This window comes from Narcine bancroftii, chromosome 12 (genome assembly GCF_036971445.1).
Source record: "Narcine bancroftii isolate sNarBan1 chromosome 12, sNarBan1.hap1, whole genome shotgun sequence".
Classification (NCBI taxonomy): Eukaryota; Metazoa; Chordata; class Chondrichthyes; order Torpediniformes; family Narcinidae; genus Narcine; species Narcine bancroftii.
Window position 1 is genome coordinate 69,134,937 of NC_091480.1, and position 19,840 is coordinate 69,154,776.

Sequence of the window (19,840 nt, forward strand, 5' to 3'; positions counted from 1 at the left end):
TGGAGTGCCCCTCCGTCGAGCGAGCACGGGGGTCTGAGAACTGACAAGCCAGACAAGCCCCTTTAAATGGAACCAGCAGCGTCCCTGGAGAGGAATATTCAGCATTTCACACGTTGGGAGGGAGGATGAATCCACGGGAAATCGTTCATCGAATGCGTGGAATGAATCCCATCAGCATTTGTCTTCACTCAAACCGGCGTCCCGTTCTCTCCCCCCCACCCCCCTGATCATCTCCCACCCCGAGACAAGCTGTTGGGAACTCAGCCTCCTTCCTGCCCTCTCTCCGGGGCGAGTTCATAGTCCTCTCGAGAATCGAAGGTCCCGCTTTAGGGAGGACGGCGATTCGTGGTTACCCCCCCCCCCCAACGGACTTGGGGGGGAGGAGGAAGGGTGGTGGGAGAATCAGAACGAGCCGATAATGATAGCCTCCACCTCTTTGGACGGTCTCCGCTCCCTCACCAGGAGGTTGACCATGCTCTCCGACTTGATGAGCAGGTTGCAGGCCAGGAAGAAGATGCCGAAGATGACGGTCAGGCACAGGACGCAGAGGACAGCGATCTGGACCACTTTCATGATGTAGAAGCTTTGCTGGTCCCGAGCGGACGCCCCGAGCCCGGCGTCGCTCGCAAGCCAGGTGTAGTTGCAGCAGGTGAGCACGGCCCGAACGGCGTCGGCCTTCGCCGGCTCAGAAGAAACATTCATCGGCCAAGTCGAATTCATTCTTCCCCGACACCGACCTGCCCAGAGAGTGCGGCTTGCCTGGTGCGCCCTGCGGGGATGGTCCCCCAACACGCGTGCTCTTTCTCCCCGCCCTCCTTCCTCCCTCGCAGACAGTGAGACCTCACACCTTGTCACTTGCACCGACTTTTCCTGGCGACTTTTATAGTTTGGGTTAAACCATTTGCGCTCTGCAGAGGGGGTTTCCAACCAGCTTTACTGCAATCGCTGGATTCCTGCTTTCAGCTCGCTGCTTCTGCACTCTGGCTTTGGGGGTGGCCTTCTCGCCGCTCCTGTCTCCAGGTCTGCCTTCCAATCCACCTGCCCCCACTTTCTCCCTCCCCCCCCTCCCTCCTCTGGTGGGGTGTGAGTCCACCTGCCCCACTCTCTCCCCCCCTCCCTCCCCTAGTGGGGTGTGAGTCCACCTGCCCCACTCTCTCCCTTCCCCCCTCCCTCCCCTAGTGGGATGTGAGTCCAGCTGCCCCACTCTCCCTCCCCCCCACCTCCCCTGGGGTGTGAGTCCAACTGCCCCACTCTACCACCCCCCCACCCCACCTCCCCTGGGGTGTGAGGTTTCAGCCTCCCGACCCAGCAGAGCGCAAGGCTACAAGGCGTGTGACCGACTCGGGTGCTGGGGGAAGGCCAGGGTTTTCGCTGGGCAATGTGCCATCTGGCTCCAGGACATGGTGACACTGGGGCACGGAATTGGACCCATGCTTGCAGTGGGGCATGAGGGAAATGACTCCTGGTGTGGATGAAATCGAGCAACCATCAGGGACTAGAAAAGATTCCCGACAGAAATCAAGACAGAAAATGGTCCAAACACTCAACAGGTTGAGCAGCATCTGTGAGGAGGGAGACAAAATTAGTGTCTCAGGTCAAAAGACTCTTCCTTCAAATGAGGAAGAGAAAAAAAAATAGATTTCAATTTCAGATTTATTGTCATACATCATTGGTGCACCATTCGGCCAAGTTTCTGTATGCACCCCTTTTATACAACCCACTACCGTGGTATCATCAGCGAATTTGTAGATGGTGTTATTGTCATATCAAGCCACACAGTCGTAGGTGTGAAGCGAGTAGAGCAGGGGATTAAGAACATTGCCCTGTGGTTCTCGGGTACTGATGCAGATTGTGGAGGAGAAGTTCTTTCCAACCTCACTGGTCTGGAGGTGAGGAAATCCAAGATCCAATCACACAGTGTGGTGTTGAGTCCGAGGTCTTGGAGTTTGCTGATCAGTTTTGAAGGGCCTGATGGTGTTAAATGCCGAACTGTAGTAGATAAAGAGCATCCTGATGAATGCATCTTTACTGTCCAAGTGACCCAGGGCTTTGTGTAGAACCAGTGAGATGCCATCCACTGTAGACCTGTTGCTGCAGTAGCTTAATTGGAACAGATCCATGTCACCATAATTTCAATTTATTTTAAATTGCAGATTTGAGAAAAGGCTGGATGGGGCAAAGAGAATATCTCTGATGTAGTGATGTCTGGATCACTGTGGAGATGAGCTGTAAATGAGGCCATCTGGTTAATGAGAAGATTTAGAGAGCAAGATCAAGGCCCCTTGACCACAAAAGCAATGAAACAACAGGAGTCAGAGAATGAGACTACAGATAAAGGTGTGAAAGGGGTGAAATTCAGAGCTCCATGATGTGCCCAGAAGGTCATGCTGTGCTAACGAACAGGGAAAATCTGAGGTAATATCTTTGATGATACAAATAGGAAAAGCTAGTTACCTGATAGAATGTCATATTCAGGCCTTCTGGGGCGCACCCAGACAGAAGATGAAGTGTTCTTCTTCAAGTTTATGTTAGGAATTGTTATAACAGTGCAGGAGACCTGTAGTGTGGATTGTTTGGGGTCACGTAACCTCTCCGTCTGGAACCTGGTGGGAGTGTGGTTTGAGGAGGGACACGTGACCTCTCAGTCTGGAACCTGGTGGGAGTGTGGATTGTGGAGGGTTACGTGACCTCTCTGGCTGCAGCATGGTGGGAATGTGGATTGTGGAGGGTCACGTGACCTCTCCATCAGGAACCTGGTGGGAATGTGGATTGTGGAAGGTCATGTAACCTCTCCATCTGGAACCTGGTGGGAGTGTGGATTGTAGTGCCACTGTCTGCTGCTTCCCCCGGAGTCTGCAACCCCTCTTGGTACGCTGTCCTGCATGGCTTGGCAGCTGAAGGTGTGGCCCCAAATGGAGGGATGACTTAATTTGGGGATGAAGAAGTGGTCAGAATTTGGGGACTGCAAAGATCTTGAAGCAACAGAGGAGATTCCAGCAATTGTGAAGGAGGGCCATGGAGAAATTTGGAAACGAAGGTGAAAATTCAAAACATGAGGCATCACATGCACCTAAGGTGTGCATACAGGCCTGTCAGCTCAACTTGTCCATGCCGACTAAATTGCCTCCCCTAGGGAGACCCATTTGCCTGTGTTCAGCCCTTACCCCTCTAAATGTTTCCTTTCCACGCTCCCTCTTCCTTCTCTACTCTCAGAGAACCTCTGACATCTCTACCTTCTTCCAACAATCATGTCTTGTAAAAGTTGCAATTGTCCCTGCCTCTATCACTTCCTCTGGCAGCTCATTTTATCTACCCACCCTCTGTGTGGAAAAGCTTCCCCCTCAGATTCCTTTTAAATCTTTTCCCTCTCACCCTAAACCTGTGGCCTCTAGTTTTAGACTCCACTACCTTGGGGAAAAGTTAGATGGGGGTCAGGGCCAGAGTTTTACCCCTCATTTAAACAATGAACAGTGCTGGGCTCTCTCTCTCTATTCTCAGGGAAGCTCTGAGATCTCGACCTTCTTCCAATGTTTCTGTATTGGGGACTGTGAGGGTAAATCCTGAGCGGAATTTTAGAACCTTAAGAAAACCATTGCAGTGGAGATGTGCACATTTCACGTTTAGCAGAATAATATTAGTTTTAAATGGGTCGAACTGAAAGAGTAAAACAGAATTACATCAGGCTAGTTCAACTGCAATGTTGTTAGGGAGGGCAGCTCTCAAATCCTAACAAACCAGCTTATAATTTTCTTGTCTTCAGGCAAGGCTGGAGTCTGACTGTAACCAGAAGTAGAACATTTTATCCAAGTGATGAACCAGCTCAGGACACAATACCTTTGTCATGCTGGGAGAGTTAGAGAGTTATCCAGAATTCAAGCAACCGGCAAAAAAATTGTGGGAAACAAATAGGTAAAAATCACAAAAGTTTTAAATGGGTGCCCCACCCCTCCCACAGCCAGTTCACTAATCCACAAAACATGTAGTCTCAAGCGACCAGCAAATTCATTCATTTGGTGTCTACTAATCCCCATAGATACCAGATACCGGGGGTTTTACTGATGCCATTGATTTAACTATGGCAGAACCATATTCTCCATCCAGGGTGGCGTGGTTAATGCAGCGGTTAGCACAACACCGTTGCAGCGCCAGCGGCTCAGGTTCGAATCCCTTGCTGCATGGGTTTCCTCCGGGGGCTCCTGTTTCTTCCCACCCTCCAAAAATGTATGGGGGGGAGGGGTTGTAGGTCACCTGGGTGTAATTGAACAGCACGAGGTCATGGGCCGAAAGGGCCTGTTACTCTCCTTACTCTGTTAGGCTGTGTACACTACTGGAAAGGTGGATTGCACTTTTCCAAGAAGTGCAGTGTGGTGGAGAGTTTCTGTTAAGACAGTTTGATGTGACTTCCTTTAACGTTTGGTCCACTGGTGCTATCTCTGTCCTGGCCTGGGTGTTAGTTGAGGGTCAAAAATAGGGTGTTTGGTGCAACCAGTGTTGATGCAGTGTTTGAACCTTCCGACTAACTGCAACTCAGTTTGTCAGCTATCCCTTTATCCTTCCCATCTTTACCGACTTTCCCTGAACTGGATCTCCAAGGCTTTCCCATCACTTTAGATATGCCCCTCATTGGACCATCCAAAGACCCCATTCTCTGCCCTATTATAAATGTCAATTAAAAATGATTTGTTGTTATAACTGAGCCCTTCTGAGTTCATCATCTGGTTTGTAAACCCATCAACTGTGATGGTAGGTTCCTGACTCTTTGTGTACTGAAGTTTCTCTACAACTTCTTGTGACCATCCATGGTGCACGGTTAGATTTGGATTAAATTACAACATTTAAATGTTTTGGGCCGAAGACCCTTGGACACAACAGGGGAAGAGAGATTAAAAAAAAAGGATAGCTTTCAGTTGCAGGGAAGATGAAGGGAGGGATAGATATTGCAAAGGAAATACCTATGATTGGGCGAGACCAGGGTTGCCAGGGGAGCAGTGGTTCTCAACCTTTCTCTTTCCACTCACATCCCACTTTAAGTAATCCCTATGCCATTGGTGCTCTGTGATTAGTAAGGGATTGTTTAAGGTGGGATGTGGGTGGGAAGGGAAGGTTGAGATCCACTGCTCTAGACCCAATTGGTACTGAAATATTTTGCTTGAGAAAAATGGTCATTGGCCCATTTCCTTTGGAGTTCTGAAACCGTACACATAACGAGTCAATGAGAGAGGATTAAAACAGGTTCTCAACCTTTTTCTTTCCACCCACATCCCACCTTAAGCAATCCCTTACTAATCACAGAGTACCGATGGCTTAGGGATTACTTAAAATGGGATGTGGGTGGAAAGAAAAAGGTTGTAGAACCACTGAGTTAGAGGGAAAAATGGTGGCACTGCCAGAGTTGCTGTAATGGCTCCTGTTTGCTGACTCATCACCCCTTTTATGCAACCCACTACCGCGGTATCGTCAGCGAATTTGTAGATGGTGTTATTGTCGTACCAAGTCACACAGTCATAGGTGTAAAGTGAGGGGACCAAGAATGCAGCCCTGTAGTGCTCCAGTACTGATGGAGATTGTGGAGGAGATGTTCTCACCAATCCTCACTGGTTCTGGTCTGGAGGTGAGGAAATCCACGATCCAATTACACAGTGGGGTGTTGAATCCCAGGTCTTGGAGTTTGTTGATCAGTTTTGAGGGGATGATGGTGTTAAATGCCGAACTGTAGTCGATAAAGAGCATCTTGACTTGTGCATTGTAGATGGTGGAGAAGTTTTTGGATCCCCAGCCTCTGACCTGCTTCATTTTCTGGTCAATGGTGACACCCAGGTTCTCCTCAAGGAGAATGCCATTGAATGTCAGGGGTAGATATCTCTTGTTGGAGATGGTCATGGCCCAAGATTTGTGTGGAACTTGACACTCATTCAGCCCATGCCTGAGTACTGTCTGGGTCTGTTTTTATACCTGACCTGGATAATCAGAACTGGATCATTCACTTAGCACGGCTGTGTGTTAATTGAAAACATTTTGGCCTTGTCTTCTCTGCTCGGCTGACTGCCTCTTGCCTAAGATCTCACAGGCAAAATGATGTTTTCCTGACTGCAGCCCCAGGCTGTGTGCGGTTCCCACTCTTTCTCAGTGATGAATTCACAAGGCATCCAAATACTTTAGATAAAAGACATTGCCAGGTTGAAAGGAGAGCTTTGAAATCTCCACCAGTTCTTCCAATTTCTTTCAGGAAAAGTGCAACTGCCAGCTCTTTCCGATTTGAGGAAAGATAGCCTTTGCCCACCTCTGGAATCTGACATTTCGGTGACTCAGACTGAGCTCCATGTCCAGTGTGCCAGCTGCAAAATCGATTGTTCATCGGGCTATATGTGGATTGTGGTGCATTTAAACGGTTCCTGGTACATTGTAGATCCTTTTATTCGCTCCTGAAGCTCGCCAGTCCAAAGTCTCAATGTGAAAGCCCATCCAGAACAGACCTTTCAGACCTTTGCACCCCATTCACACACACCTTCTCTCCCTGTCTCCACATTTCGATCTCTTTCAGCACACACTCCCTGCTGGCCATCCACCTCGTGCTCTCGGGAGAGGGGTCAGTGCTGTGGGTTGGACACTGGTCTGGTGCTGTTTGCCGGCATCTCCGTCGACTCTGTGAATGAGTTTGGGCAGCTGCCAGCAGAGCCAGTCTTCACAGCACAACCCAGCTCCTGATCCCCGACTCGAAACCTTGACTGCTGTTTGCCGGCATCTCCGTCGACTCTGTGAATGAGTTTGGGCAGCTGCCAGCAGAGCCAGTCTTCACAGCACAACCCAGCTCCTGATCCCCGACTCGAAACCTTGACTGCTGTTTGCCGGCATCTCCGTCGACTCTGTGAATGAGTTTGGGCAGCTGCCAGCAGAGCCAGTCTTCACAGCACAACCCAGCTCCTGATCCCTGACTCGAAACCTTGACTGCGTTTCCTCCCTCCGCGGATGCTGAGTTTTTCCATTTCCTGCTTTCACTCCTGCTCCTTATTCCTTTCTGACTGTGTCCGATGTCCATGACTGGGAGCACCAGACATTCCTGCCTCAACTGCACCAAAAACCCAGCTTCCAGTAAAACGATGAGAAACAAATGCAAGAAGTGTGAGATCTGGAGAATTTATATTCAGAGAATGTCATGTGACAACAAGGGAAAAAAAAAGCATTCTCAAGCCCACCTTTGATTAAAGTACAGAAACTGATCAGCATTGGATTATTAAATTTTTGCTAAATCTGTGGTGGTATTTTGAATGATGCATTAATTGGACTTTATCTCAGGAGATGTGCTAGTGTCTGTTGCAGCCAGTTCCTGAGCCCCACCTGCCAGTCATGTGCATCACTGATCCCCAGAATGTTTTTCGTTCAGGACTGTTCATACAGAGCCCAGTTGGTCCCGACCGTGCTACGAGAAGATGCAAGAACCCACGGAGATGGATCAGATTTTGATCACGAAGGAAGAAGAAGGAGGAGGAGGCTATTTGGCCCCTCGTACCTGGCCCACCATTTGGCGCAATCGCAGTGAATTCTGGGCCTTGTCTACCTTAGAAACCACTTCCCACTTGAGCAAGGTGCCAAAGACAAGGCTTCTTTTCCTCCCTTTCAACCTCTGCCATTCCTTCCAGACTTCCAGCACTCCATCATCCAACCCAGGGGCCATTTGACCATGTGAGGATCACAACTGGCCTCAGTTGTGTGTAATGGAAGGGAGCCCCAGATCACAGCCAATAGCAAAATCCCAAGCTGAAATTGTGCTTTGGGTTCTGGACCCTGAAGAAACTACCCTGGCTGAGATTTCAGCTGAGAAGTGAAACGGGAGTTGGAACCTGCTGTGAGTTCCACAGACAACTGTAATTATCACCATGATTGAGCGTAGACTGTCCTTTGGGAACCGACAGAACGGGCATTGTTGAACAGAAGACAAGACTCTTGCAAGTGGGCACAACTGCGCACAACACAACAGATGATGAAAATGATTCGTTATACATAAATAACACAGAGCAATGTCATGCAATCAAGAGATGATAGCTGTCCTCTCTCAGACCGAATGCTAAGCAGCATGTTCAGCGTTTAAGCGTCCAGTCGGCAATACCAGGATCGTGGGGTAACCAGCTCCCAGAAGGTTCTCTGTATAAAAGGAAGAGACAAAAAGTTAGAGCCCCCAGGGCAATGTGAAGCCTGTGTGTTGGTAATTGTGTGTGTGTGTGTGTGTGTGTGTGTGTGTGTGTGTGTGCACGCGCGCGCATAGGTGACTGGGCTATGCACACACTCACCTCTTTCACGGGACAGTGTATCTGAGCGTACCATTCCTGGCAGTACAGACACACTTGGACCCCCTGACCAATGAACAGGAAAACCCACATCATGATGTTCCAGCCAGGACTCTTCCTGTTGTCATTGAAGATGAAATTGAAGAATACTGGGGGAGGGTGGGGGGAGGGGAAGAAAAGAAGAACAATATATAATGTTAGTGGTACACACAAGGTAGAAAGCACTAACACAATAGAAGACAGGGATTTGGCCCATCTCACGACTCACCCAGAAAACCGTTTTGCTCCCCTCATTTAAAGCATCCAGTTGCTTCAGAAGGTATTTCAGTTACGTCAACATTTCTCCAAACCATGAGGTGGGAGAGACCAGAACTGGATCCCAGTGCTCACAGAGGGATAGGTCAGAACTGGATTCAGTGTTCACAGTGGGACAGACGTACTGGATCCAGTGCCCACAGTGGGACAGAGTAGAACTGGACCCAGAGATCTTGCCAAGTTTGATCTCGATTACGTACATGAAGGCTGATTCTAAATCTACATATAACTCAAATCTGGCTCTTGCTCTCTTGCAGTCGCTTTCTGGCTGCCAGATTTCAGAGACGGCTTTGAGGAGGGTGGTCCTGGTGAGATGGAAATGAGTCAGGTGTACTTAGGATTGGCTTGGCAAGGCATAATCAGGAGGAATGTGGGCATAGACACTGCCTGTTTTTCCTCAGTGCTAAGTGACCAAACCGCCAGTCCAGAAACATCCCGAGGAGTGAAGTTCAATTTGTATTTGGTCAGGCAGGAAGAGTGTCTCTAGGATTTACAAAATAACCACAACTTGACTGTACACCACGCCAGCTCACACCACAACAGTCCCCATCCCCCACCCTCTACGACATCAAGCAGAGCCCACCATCTTATATTCATGAGCAGTAGTCCTGTAATCCTGCCAGATCCATCCTTGGTGATCACCTACCTCCAAAAATAGCAAAGAGGCAGAACATTACCGGGTAGAAATAGCCCAGGCAAAGGGTCAGGACGTACTCATGAACCAGTGCGGACAAGATGAAGACTAAGAGCATTGCAGCCCCTCGAAACCGCCTGCCAAATATCTGCAACATAACATTAATCTGGTGGTTAGCACCAGGCAATTACAGCGCTATCTGTAATGAGTTTGTATATTTTGCCCTTGGGTTTCCTCCGGGTGCTCTGGTTTCCTCCCACGTTCTAAAGACCTACAGGGTTAGTAGGTTAATTAAGAACACACAGAGATGCTGGAGGAACTCAGCCAGTCTCACAGTGTCCATAGGAGGTAAAGAGATATTACTGACGTTTCGGGCCTGAGTCCTTATTGAAAGTATGGACGTTCTCTATTGACCCCCGCCAAATGGAGGAAAATACGTCCAGCCAGATGACATTAACATCAACCTCTCCAATTTCTGTTAAAAAAACCCTTCCCCCTGTCACCTTTCCCCCAGTTCTCTCTCTCTCTCTCTCTTCCCTTTTCCCTCTCCTTTCACAGAGCCAAAATCAATTCTCACCATTCCTCTTATCATATCCAATTTATACCTTTTTGTCTGTTGGTCTGGACTCCTCCCCCTCCCATTCTTACCCCTTTCTCTCTCGTCTTTAACGAAGACAGCTGCCTGTCATACCTTGAGGAAGGGTTCAGGCCCGAAACAACGGTAATATATCTTCACCTCTTGTGGACACTGCAAAACCGGCAGAGTCTCTCCGGCATTTACTGTGTGTCTTTAATTACAATCACAGCATCTGCAGACTTTCCTATTTCACTCAGTTGCATGGGCCAGAAGGGCCTGTTACCGTGCTGTATCTCTAAATTTAAATTTAAAATTTAAATATGCATGACCTCGAACTTTGTTAACATTCCAGCTATACAGGTGAGTGTTCACTTCAAAATGGTATGTTACTGTACACTGGTGGCAGATTGGTGGTGGAATGATTGATCGGTTAGCACACCAGGAAGGCTCCAGGTTCAATGGGCTTCCAGGTCTGACTCAGCAGATCTCATCCAGGCCATTGGCCCAAAGGCACAATTTGTCTCCAGCCCTTGGATAAGTGACAGAAAGTAGTAACCAATCATCACACTGGTGTGGCCAACTAGCCAGCTGAGATCCACTGTCAGGTACAATACACAAATATCTCTGGTGACACACTCCCCTTTCTCCACCTCTCTGACTCCAACTCGGGACACAAACTCTCTCCTGAAAATGGGGGTAAAACATGAAAGTCTGCAGACACCGTGATTGAAGTAAACACATAATGCTGGAGAAACTCAGCAGGTCAGGGAGTGGACACCCACTCTAATTTCATGCCCCACTCCCACGCTGACATGTCTACCCATGGCCTCATGTACTGTCCCACTAAGGTCACCAGTAAATTGGAGGAGCCACACCGAATATTCTGTCCAGGCCCTCCCCAACTGGATGGCATTAACATTGACTTCTCCAGTTTCCCACTCCCTGTTCTCCTTCCCTTCCCCATCCCTGTCTTCTTCCCTCCAGCTCTCCACTCCCTTCCCTCTCCATACACAGAGCCCTCCCCCCTCCCCTTGTTGGCTGCTGTGTCCTCTCTCCCTTCTCCACCTATTACCTCCTGCCCTGTGGGACCATGCTCTTCCCCCTGCCCTTCCCCCCACCATTTTGTTCAGTCACCTGCCGACATTTTGTCCACACCTTGTTTATGTATCGTTATCTTTGCTACATAAAGGACATTTGTTTGACCTGTTGAGTTTCTCCAGCAGTGGGTTTTTACTTTTTTTCTCTCCAGATTTAGATATTGCTCTCAATTTCAGTGTCTGTAGACTTTGCTGTTTAATTTCATTGCCAGGTGAGTGTAGGTCGGTGTGGGTGCACATACTTGAGCATCATTCCGTGGTGCAGGCTGTGTGTGTCGAGGTCTGCACACATGTAAATCATGATGAATATTATTTGACACTTTGTAAATCCAAATGTTGTGTGAACATTAATGTGCCTGTTCTGATTGTGAATCTATTGGAGGTAGATTCCTGTTTTTCTCCTGATCTGGAGTGGGAGGTGGGAGTGGTGGGGGGAAAGAAAGCCCAGCGTTCTTTTATATTCTCAACTGTTAACTGAGCGTTCTTGCACTTGATGTGGTATGCTCCTTACCCTGAGAAAATCAGTGTAGATGTAGCTGTAAAGCCAGTCGTGAACCACCACATTCCAGGTCCGGTAGTAGTTGGCAAAGGAGGTGGACGTCCACCAGTCCTGGGGGCAAGAGATGGAGAGTGAATCGCCATAGTAACCATAGTGGGGGGAGTGTTGTGGTGGTTCTTGCTGGTGAGCAAAGTATATCAGAGATCAGATCACATCGCAATTCCCATCTGAGCTGCTCTCCTTACTGAGAGACCGAAATGGTTACAGGAGGATCACACAGCGGAAGGGGTTTCGCTGTTGGAGCAAGGAGCCAAAGATTGGTGCTCCCACACATGCTGATCAGAGATATGGAGGAGCAGCAGAGATGTGGGCAACAACGACCCACAGATACGCAGACAACACTCTGGGTTATGTGGGAGAAGAAGGATGGGTGAGTACTTCCTGGCCTTGGAACAGTCGGGGGTGATGGAAGAACAAATAAAGTGAGGGGCTGAAACAGACAACGAACGGGGAACATGATCAGTGAGCTATGTGTGTGGAACTCCAGAACTATTTCTGGGCGGCAAAAGGATAATTAAAGGCAAAATGTGGGCAATTCGGTGGAAAAAGGGAATTGGCTTCAGGAACAAAATTCTGACCCCCTTCCCACTCCCCTTTCCCTCTCTCCCCCTCCCTCTCTCCCCCTCTACCCCTTCCTTTCTCCCCTCCCTCACTCCCTTTCTCCCCTCCCTCTCTCCCCCTCCCTTTCTCCCCTCCTTCTCTCCCCTCCCTCCTCCCTCCATCCCCCACATCCCCTCCCTTACTCCCTCCCCTTCTCCTTTCCCTCCACAAATCCCCTCATACCTTCCCTGGACTCCATCACCCTGTATTCCTCCCCTGCCCTCATGCACTCCCTCTTCTTCACTCCACACTCCCAACCTTGTCCTCAGACATCTGCTGCCCCTCCATCCAATCCCCTCATCACCTTCCCTCCTTCACACCTTCCTCCTCTCCCTGCACCCCCCTCAGCCCTCAGTCCCCACCCTTCACACCTTCCACTTGCTCCATCAGACCTCCCCTCCCACCTGCCCATACACTCCCAACCTCTCCATCCTTGTTTCAACCAGCTGTCCGACAATCCATCCCGGAGAGTCCCATTTCTCCGGCCTTGCCCACTGCCCTTATTTCCCCGATACCTTGTAGAACATCCGGTCTCCAAAACGGAGCATCTCAGCAAAGGCATTCAGCCAGCAGTGGAGGAAGGCGTAGAAGAACAGGAGCAGAAGGAAGGTGCCTGTTGGAGTGACCCAACCAGTTAGCAGACTGCCCAATACAACAATTCAAAGATCGCAAATCTATGATCTTACCCCCTTCCCCAAATACCCTCCGGCTCTGTCCACATTGACACCACATCCATTATGTCAAAGAGAGGACATCAGGCCCTTCAGCCCATGTGTCTATGCTGACCATAATTCCTAAATTAAACTAAAACTCTGCTGCTTGCACATGTTCCATATTCCTCCGTTACCCTGCGGCAATCTAGAATGCCTCTTAAAAACTACTGTTGTATCTGTTTGCACTACTCTCTGTGTCATAAATTTTCCCCACACCTCCCCTCCACCCTTCTTCACTTTAAATGCATGCTCTCTCGTATGTACAGGCCTGCATTGAGCAAAATAAGGACGTGCTTAGGGCACCAAGGGAATAATTTTTTTTCCAGTGCTGGATTTACTATGGTGCAGCAGTACCAGGGCCCCTCAAAAAGGGACCCCCACAATAAATGGAAAGAAAACAAATATATACAGATAATATTTACTATCGTTGTGGGGTCCGGCCTGGAAGAAATTGGAATTTTTAATCTATTATTTCACATTCAGCACTATGGAGTCTTAACTTCTTGTCATTTAGGCAATGGAAGGGTTGAGGGGGAACCATCGTTGGGCTTTGCTTAGGGCATCAGTTGGCCTTAATCTGGCCTTGCGTATGTGACACTTTTAGCGCAGGGGAAAAGATTTGGACTGTTTCCCTGCCACTTCCTCTTATCATTCTATAAGCCTCGATCAGGCCTTCCCTGACCCTCTGACACTCCAGAGTAACCAACCCAAGTTTGTCTCTCCTCTCCCCATAACCCATCCCCTCCAATCCAACCCTGGTGAACTGGTTCTGTCCTATTTCCAAAGTCTCTGCATCTTTCCCCTGATGGGCTGACCAGTACTGCACACAATCCTCCAGCTGTCCCTGCTGTCTGTACCTGGTAACGTGGCATTGAATAGTGACAGGACAAGTGTCCTGGTGCTGAACGGTTCTTTGCTCATGTTGGTGAACACAGGGATGCAGAGTCTCACTAAGATGAAGTAACAGTAGAAGAGGCTGCCAAGGACCTGTGAGCAAAGAACACAGTGATCACTGTACAGCGCATCAGGAAATGAGAGCAAAGTGAGAGAATAACTCCGCAGACTGGGACTCCTTTCACTGCCGGGCAGCTGGATGCTTCAGGAGACTTCCTCCTCGAGGAACGGATTTCCCAACTGGCCATTGGTTCCTTCAATCCAACCATTCTGCCTGTAATCACAATAATTGTGAAATGATTATTTCCATGGTGATTGATTGACTCTGCAGTGATGCATCGATTGCAAAGAGATGGACCAATTGCTGAGTTAATCTGCAGCAACCTCCAAAACGCTGATTTCCCCAATTAATCTTTTACTCAGAAACTATCCCGTTCAGTCACTCATCAATAGGTCTATCTCTTTGCAATCGATGCATCGCTGCAGGGTCAATCTTTCCTTCCTTTGGCTTCCCTTCGCGGACGAAGATTTATGGAGGGGTAATGTCCACGTCAACTGCAGGCTCGTTTGTGGCTGACAAGTCCGATGCGGGACAGGCAGACACGGTTGCAGCGGTTGCAGGGGAAAATTGGTTGGTTGGGGTTGGGTGTTGGGTTTTTCCTCCTTTGTCTTTTGTCAGTGAGGTGGGCTCTGCGGTCTTCTTCAAAGGAGGTTGCTGCCCGCCGAACTGTGAGGCGCCAAGATGCACGGTTTGAGGCGATATCAGCCCACTGGTGGTGGTCAATGTGGCAGGCACCAAGAGATTTCTTTAGGCAGTCCTTGTACCTCTTCTTTGGTGCACCTCTGTCTCGGTGGCCAGTGGAGAGCTCGCCATATAACACGATCTTGGGAAGGCGATGGTCCTTCATTCTGGAGACGTGACCTACCCAGCGCAGTTGGATCTTCAGCAGCGTGGATTCGATGCTGTCGGCCTCAGCCATCTCGAGTACTTCGATGTTGGTGATGAAGTCGATCAAATGAATGTTGAGGATGGAGCGGAGACAACGCTGGTGGAAGCGTTCTAGGAGCCGTAGGTGATGCCGGTAGAGGACCCATGATTCAGAGCCGAACAGGAGTGTGGGTTTGACAACGGCTCTGAATACGCTAATCTTTGTGAGGTTTTTCAGTTGGTTGTTTTTCCAGACTCTTTTGTGTAGTCTTCCAAAGGCGCTATTTGCCTTGGCGAGTCTGTTGTCTATCTTGTTGTCGATCCTTGCATCCGATGAAATGGTGCAGCCGAGATAGGTAAACTGGTTGACCGTTTTGAGTTTTGTGTGCCCGATGGAGATGTGGGGGGGCTGATAGTCATGGTGGCGAGCTGGCTGATGGAGGACCTCAGTTTTCTTCAGGCTGACTTCCAGGCCAAACATTTTGGCAGTTTCCTCAAAACAGGACGTCAAGCGCTGAAGAGCTGGCTCAGAATGGAAATAATCATTCACGATTATTACAGTACCTGCCCTCCTTCCACCTTGTGCACCATCTAGAACATACATTGTAGTTACTTGCCGGGCCTACTCCCACTGGAAATGGTGGGGGTGTGCTGGAGCTGGTGGAGCAATGTCGATCTCTGCCCCCTCCAACTGATCTGCACAAGTCAACTGTCATTGAGTCACACAGCGTGAAAACAAGCCCTTCGGCTAAACTTGCCCACACCAACCATATTTTCTCACCCACACTGCTCCCACCTGCCCCACATCCCTCTTAAACCTATCCTATTCATGGATCCGTCCTACCCACACTGGTCCCACTTGCCCCACATCCCTTTAAACCCATCCTATCCATGGATCCACCAAATTTTTTCTTAAACATTGCAATTGCACCTGCCTCAACCACCTCCCCGGCAACCCGTTCCGCACACCGGCCATTCTCTGTGTTTAAAAAAGTTACTCCTTAAGTTCCTGTTAAATCTCTTCCCCCCCCCCCCCCTCACCTTAAACCTACATCATCTAGTTATCGATTCCCTAACTCTGGACAAAAGATTCTCTGCATTCACCCAATCTATTGCACTCGTGCCTTTGCTTGGCAGTAGTCTCTCATTGAGCTGTGACCAGCTCTTCATCCTCTTCGATGGAAGGCACATCGAGTCAAAGCAACGTGCATCATACTCACCTGTGCAAAGTTCAGTGCCACATAGTTCCATCTGATCCTCGGTGTCCTGCAATAAAGCAGAGTCCTAGTGAGATTTAAAGGAAACATCCCAGGAAGTCCTCAAGCCACTTGGCAGCTGATGAAGTACTTCTGAAGGGTAGTCGCTGCTGGGGTGTGGGAAGCAGCAGTCGGCTTGCACAGAAGCTCCCACAATCACAAATGAGTCCATTAATCTGTGCATTGATTGAGGGATAAGTATTTGTCATGGGGCCCTCTTGCTCTTCAAAATATTACCATGGATGTTTTAAGACCAGCTAGGACCTCAGTTTAAAATCTCATGCACCTCTAACAGAGCAGCAATCTCTCATTCCAGTTCTGCAGAGACTGGGTCATCGAACATAGAACAGGCCCTTTTGCCCTCGATGTTGTGCTTACCCATATATTCCTTCCAACAAAAAAATCTAATCCTTCCCACCCGTAACCCTTTATTTTTCTTATATCCATGTCCTTGTCTAAGAGTCTCTTAATGTTCCAGCCTCCACCGTCATCCCCGGCGAGGCATTCCAGGCCCCCACAACTCTCTGTGTAAAAATACTTACCCTTGATGTCTCCCCTAAACTTCCCTCCCTTCACTTTTTTCAGACGTCCTCTGGTGTTTGCTGATCCCACCCTGGGAAACAGGTACTCCCTGTCCACCCTATCTATGCCTCTCAGAATTTTGCAATTATTAAGTAATCTCATCCTTCTATGGTCCAAAGAGAAAAGTCCCAGCTCTGCTAACCTTGTCTCATAAGACATTTCCCAATCCAGGCAACATCCTGGTGAATCTTCATTGCTTCCACATCCTTCCTGTAATGAGGTGACCAGAAGTGAACACAATACTCTGTGTGATCTCACCAGAGATTTGTAGAGTTGCAATATTACCTCTGTACTCCCGAATTCAATCCCCTTATTAATGAAGCCCAGCGTCCCATAGGCCTTCTTAACTATCCCATCAACCTGTGCTGTGACCTTGAGGAGTGTATGGATTTAGATGCCAAGGTCCCTCTGTTCATCCACACTGTTAAGCAACCGATCATTAACCCTGTACTCAGCCTTCTGGTTTGTCCTTCCAAAATGCATCACCTCACAATTACCCGGATTGAACTCCATCTGCCACTTTTCCACCCAACTCTGCATCCTATCTATATCTTCTTGTAACCTACGACAATCTTCAGCTCCACCCACTGACCTTTGAGTCATCCGCAAACTTACTGACCCATCCTTCCACCTCTTCATCCAGGTCATTTATAAAAATCATAAAGAGCAGGAGTTCCAGAACAGATCCCTGCGGCACTCCACTAGTCACCGACGTCCAGGCAGAAAACTTTCCGTCCGCTACGACTACCCTCTGCTTTCTTCCTACAAGCCAATTTTTTATCCACACAGCCAAGGTCCCATGGATCCCATGCCTCATGACTTTCTGAATGAGTCTCCTGTGGGGAACCTTGTCAAATGCCTTGCTAAAATCCATATACACTTGTAATTTTGAGAATCTTCTTGTCTGTCATGTGACTCTACCAGCGAATACCTAGTCAGAATTTACATCACCTGCCAATCAAGGTTGGACTCTGCCCATCGATTAGTGGACACCTGACCATCGCCCCTTTTAATCATCTAGTGATTTCTTGGGTCGGACCCTCCAGCTGACTCAAGTCCACCACGTGGAGAGGCTCTTTCGCTTTTGCTCTTCGTCCCTCAGATGAACCCTGCCCCACTCTGGGTAATGGACTGTGGACAAAGCTGGAGGTGTCATTGGTAAGGAGTGCACTACACAGGGAATCAGGGGTGTTGTATATTGTTGTAGCGCTGCAGACAGCATCTGAGCCATCCCCACGTTAGACAAGGAATGGAGGGTAGTGTGTTGTAGTCCTTGGCTGTATAAACCGTTGCTAGTGTCAGTAATCCAATGTGACTGGATTGTACTGTACTTGGAAGTCTGTACACAGTTGCTTGTATCAGCAGTGTTAAATCTGATGTGACTGTTTATACTGTGCTGTGCGATTGAGAGCACTGGTGTGTGTTTCCCTGTTGCGATCCCCGTAAGTGTGTTTTAATAAAAATCCTTCCTGCATTCAGCCTGTGTCCAGACTCGTTGCTCTTTGAAACCACGCATTCTGTGGGACTGAGTCCACAGGGGCCAAGAAAGCCTCAGGTTCGATTAGTGATCAATGTGGAGTGAGCTAGTCTTTCAGAGGGGTTGGTCTGGAGGCCAGTACCAAAGGCATGTGAAACAACTGTCCTAGTCAATAACAGGGTAAGGAAAGCACTGTATTGCTGATGTAAAGGGGGCAGGAGAAACATCTGGTGAGTAACAGGAGCACAGGAAACATCTATCCTGGTGAGTAACAGAGGCGATGGGAAGCATCTGGCCCAGTGGTGTTAATGTGGCTCGCTGTGAGTTTAAAATGACCGTGAAAACCTGAGTCATGATGTGTTAAAGAAATGCAGGAATTGGCGGCCCAGTAAGGAAAAGGAAGTTGGGAAAGAGAACTCTGGTGAGTCTTGTGAAGCTTAAAGGGATTTCCGGATTAACTTGAATGCTGGCGAGTTAATGGAACAGAGAAAACCGTGATCTAGTGAATGAAAGCAGCACATAGAAACATGGTCGTGCTGACTGTGGGAAACAGAATCTTGGTGCAGGAAAGCAGGTTTAACAAAGAGGCTGTGAGGGGATCTGATCGAGGTATTTAGTGGGCAGAGAAGTTCCCATGGGCAGCACCAGGACACATAGAATGGGGACGATTGGCAAAAGAGCCAGCTGGAAGTGCCATGAGGAAACAATGTTTCTCGACAGTGAGTGATTGGTCTAGTATATGTGCTGGGGAGGAGTGGAGACTCAATAGGGAAATGGATGAGTGTTTAAAAGAAGAGAGTTTGCAGGGCCACCAGGAGAAAGAAGGGAGTGGGATTGGCTGGATTATTCTAACAGCCATGATGGGGTGAATGGCCTCCTTCTATGCTCTAACTTTGTGGCATAATTATGGATTTTAAAAAACCTAACACCTTCAGGCATGCAGGAACAGTGGAGAGAGCAACCAGGTCTTGAGGTTTATAATTGGGAACAGAAAATCTCAGCGAGTGATTTTGTACAGTACTCTAGTCCTGTCCTATCTGGGGCGCCCAGTTCAGTTCTGATGGAAAGAAGCAACGTTCCCTTCAATGGGAGGCGAGTCATACCTGGGATACGAGTCTCGATAGATGAGAGTGGGGCAGAACAAGAAGTAAAGGTAACAGGAGAATGTTGGCATCTGTAGGGCTCCACCTACAAATAAGAAGGAAAATGAAGTAATTCTACGAACTGCTGCTTCATTCACTTTGAGCTCGGAGTTACAATGTGCCCATTTAAGACAGATTCCCAGTCTTGCAACTTCTTTTATATTGGGTCAGTTAAAAGAGGGGTTTCTATGTTGCCTGGTGTATTGTCTGGAAATATTGTTGGCAATTATCATGCATTTTTTTCCTCATAGAACAGTAGTAGATATTGTGTCAATAGTCCAGGCCATGGGTAGGAACGATCCAATGACCCCCCTCACCCCTGGCTTCCATCTGTTGGCTGCATCTGAAGTGATGGAACAGCATTGGGGACAGTGGTGAGGAGTGAATACAATCTGGGTCAGAGTTGACGTTGCTTCACCTGCCCTGTGACCACAGGAGATGCTCCACTTGCGCCCACACCTCCTCCCTCCCCACCATTCCAGCTCCCAAACAGTCACTGTGATTGTAGTAAAACACACACACAGTAAATGCTGGAGAAACCGTCTCGCAGCGTCCACAGGAGGTAAAAGATACATTACTGATGTTTCAGGTCTGAGTCCTTCTTCAAGGAATAAGCAAAGAACAGGAAGGGGTCAGGTTAAAGACTGAAGACTGGCCGGGGAAGGAGTCCAGACCAACAAAAGATGTTAGTTGGATATGATGAGAGGAGAGGTGAGAATTGATTTTGAGAGGAGACAGAGCTGGGGGAAAGGCAACAGGGGGAGGAAGAAGAAGAGGGGAGCAA

General features: G+C 48.6%; 2 protein-coding genes across 3 annotated transcripts in view; both read right to left on the reverse strand.

Moving 5' to 3' along the window:
* Positions 1–301: 301 nt before the first annotated feature.
* LOC138747014 (protein reprimo A-like) lies at positions 302–721 on the reverse strand. Its single transcript, XM_069905854.1, has one exon. It carries the CDS (start codon positions 718–720, stop codon positions 403–405), a length of 318 nt encoding a protein of 105 aa, XP_069761955.1. The 5' UTR covers position 721; the 3' UTR covers positions 302–402.
* A 6,399-nt stretch (positions 722–7,120) lies between these two features.
* LOC138747016 (sterol O-acyltransferase 2-like) overlaps positions 7,121–19,840 on the reverse strand; it is a 33,471-nt gene continuing 20,751 nt past the window's right edge. For both annotated transcript variants that reach the window (XM_069905855.1, XM_069905856.1), the window contains exons 9-16: positions 19,018–19,102; positions 15,820–15,865; positions 13,635–13,764; positions 12,580–12,677; positions 11,417–11,515; positions 9,244–9,379; positions 8,286–8,431; positions 7,121–8,139 (exon numbers count right to left, since the gene is read on the reverse strand). In XM_069905855.1, the coding sequence (XP_069761956.1) occupies positions 8,083–8,139; positions 8,286–8,431; positions 9,244–9,379; positions 11,417–11,515; positions 12,580–12,677; positions 13,635–13,764; positions 15,820–15,865; positions 19,018–19,102 (797 nt within the window). In that variant the 3' untranslated portion in view covers positions 7,121–8,082. The remainder of the gene's footprint in view (positions 8,140–8,285; positions 8,432–9,243; positions 9,380–11,416; positions 11,516–12,579; positions 12,678–13,634; positions 13,765–15,819; positions 15,866–19,017; positions 19,103–19,840) is intronic.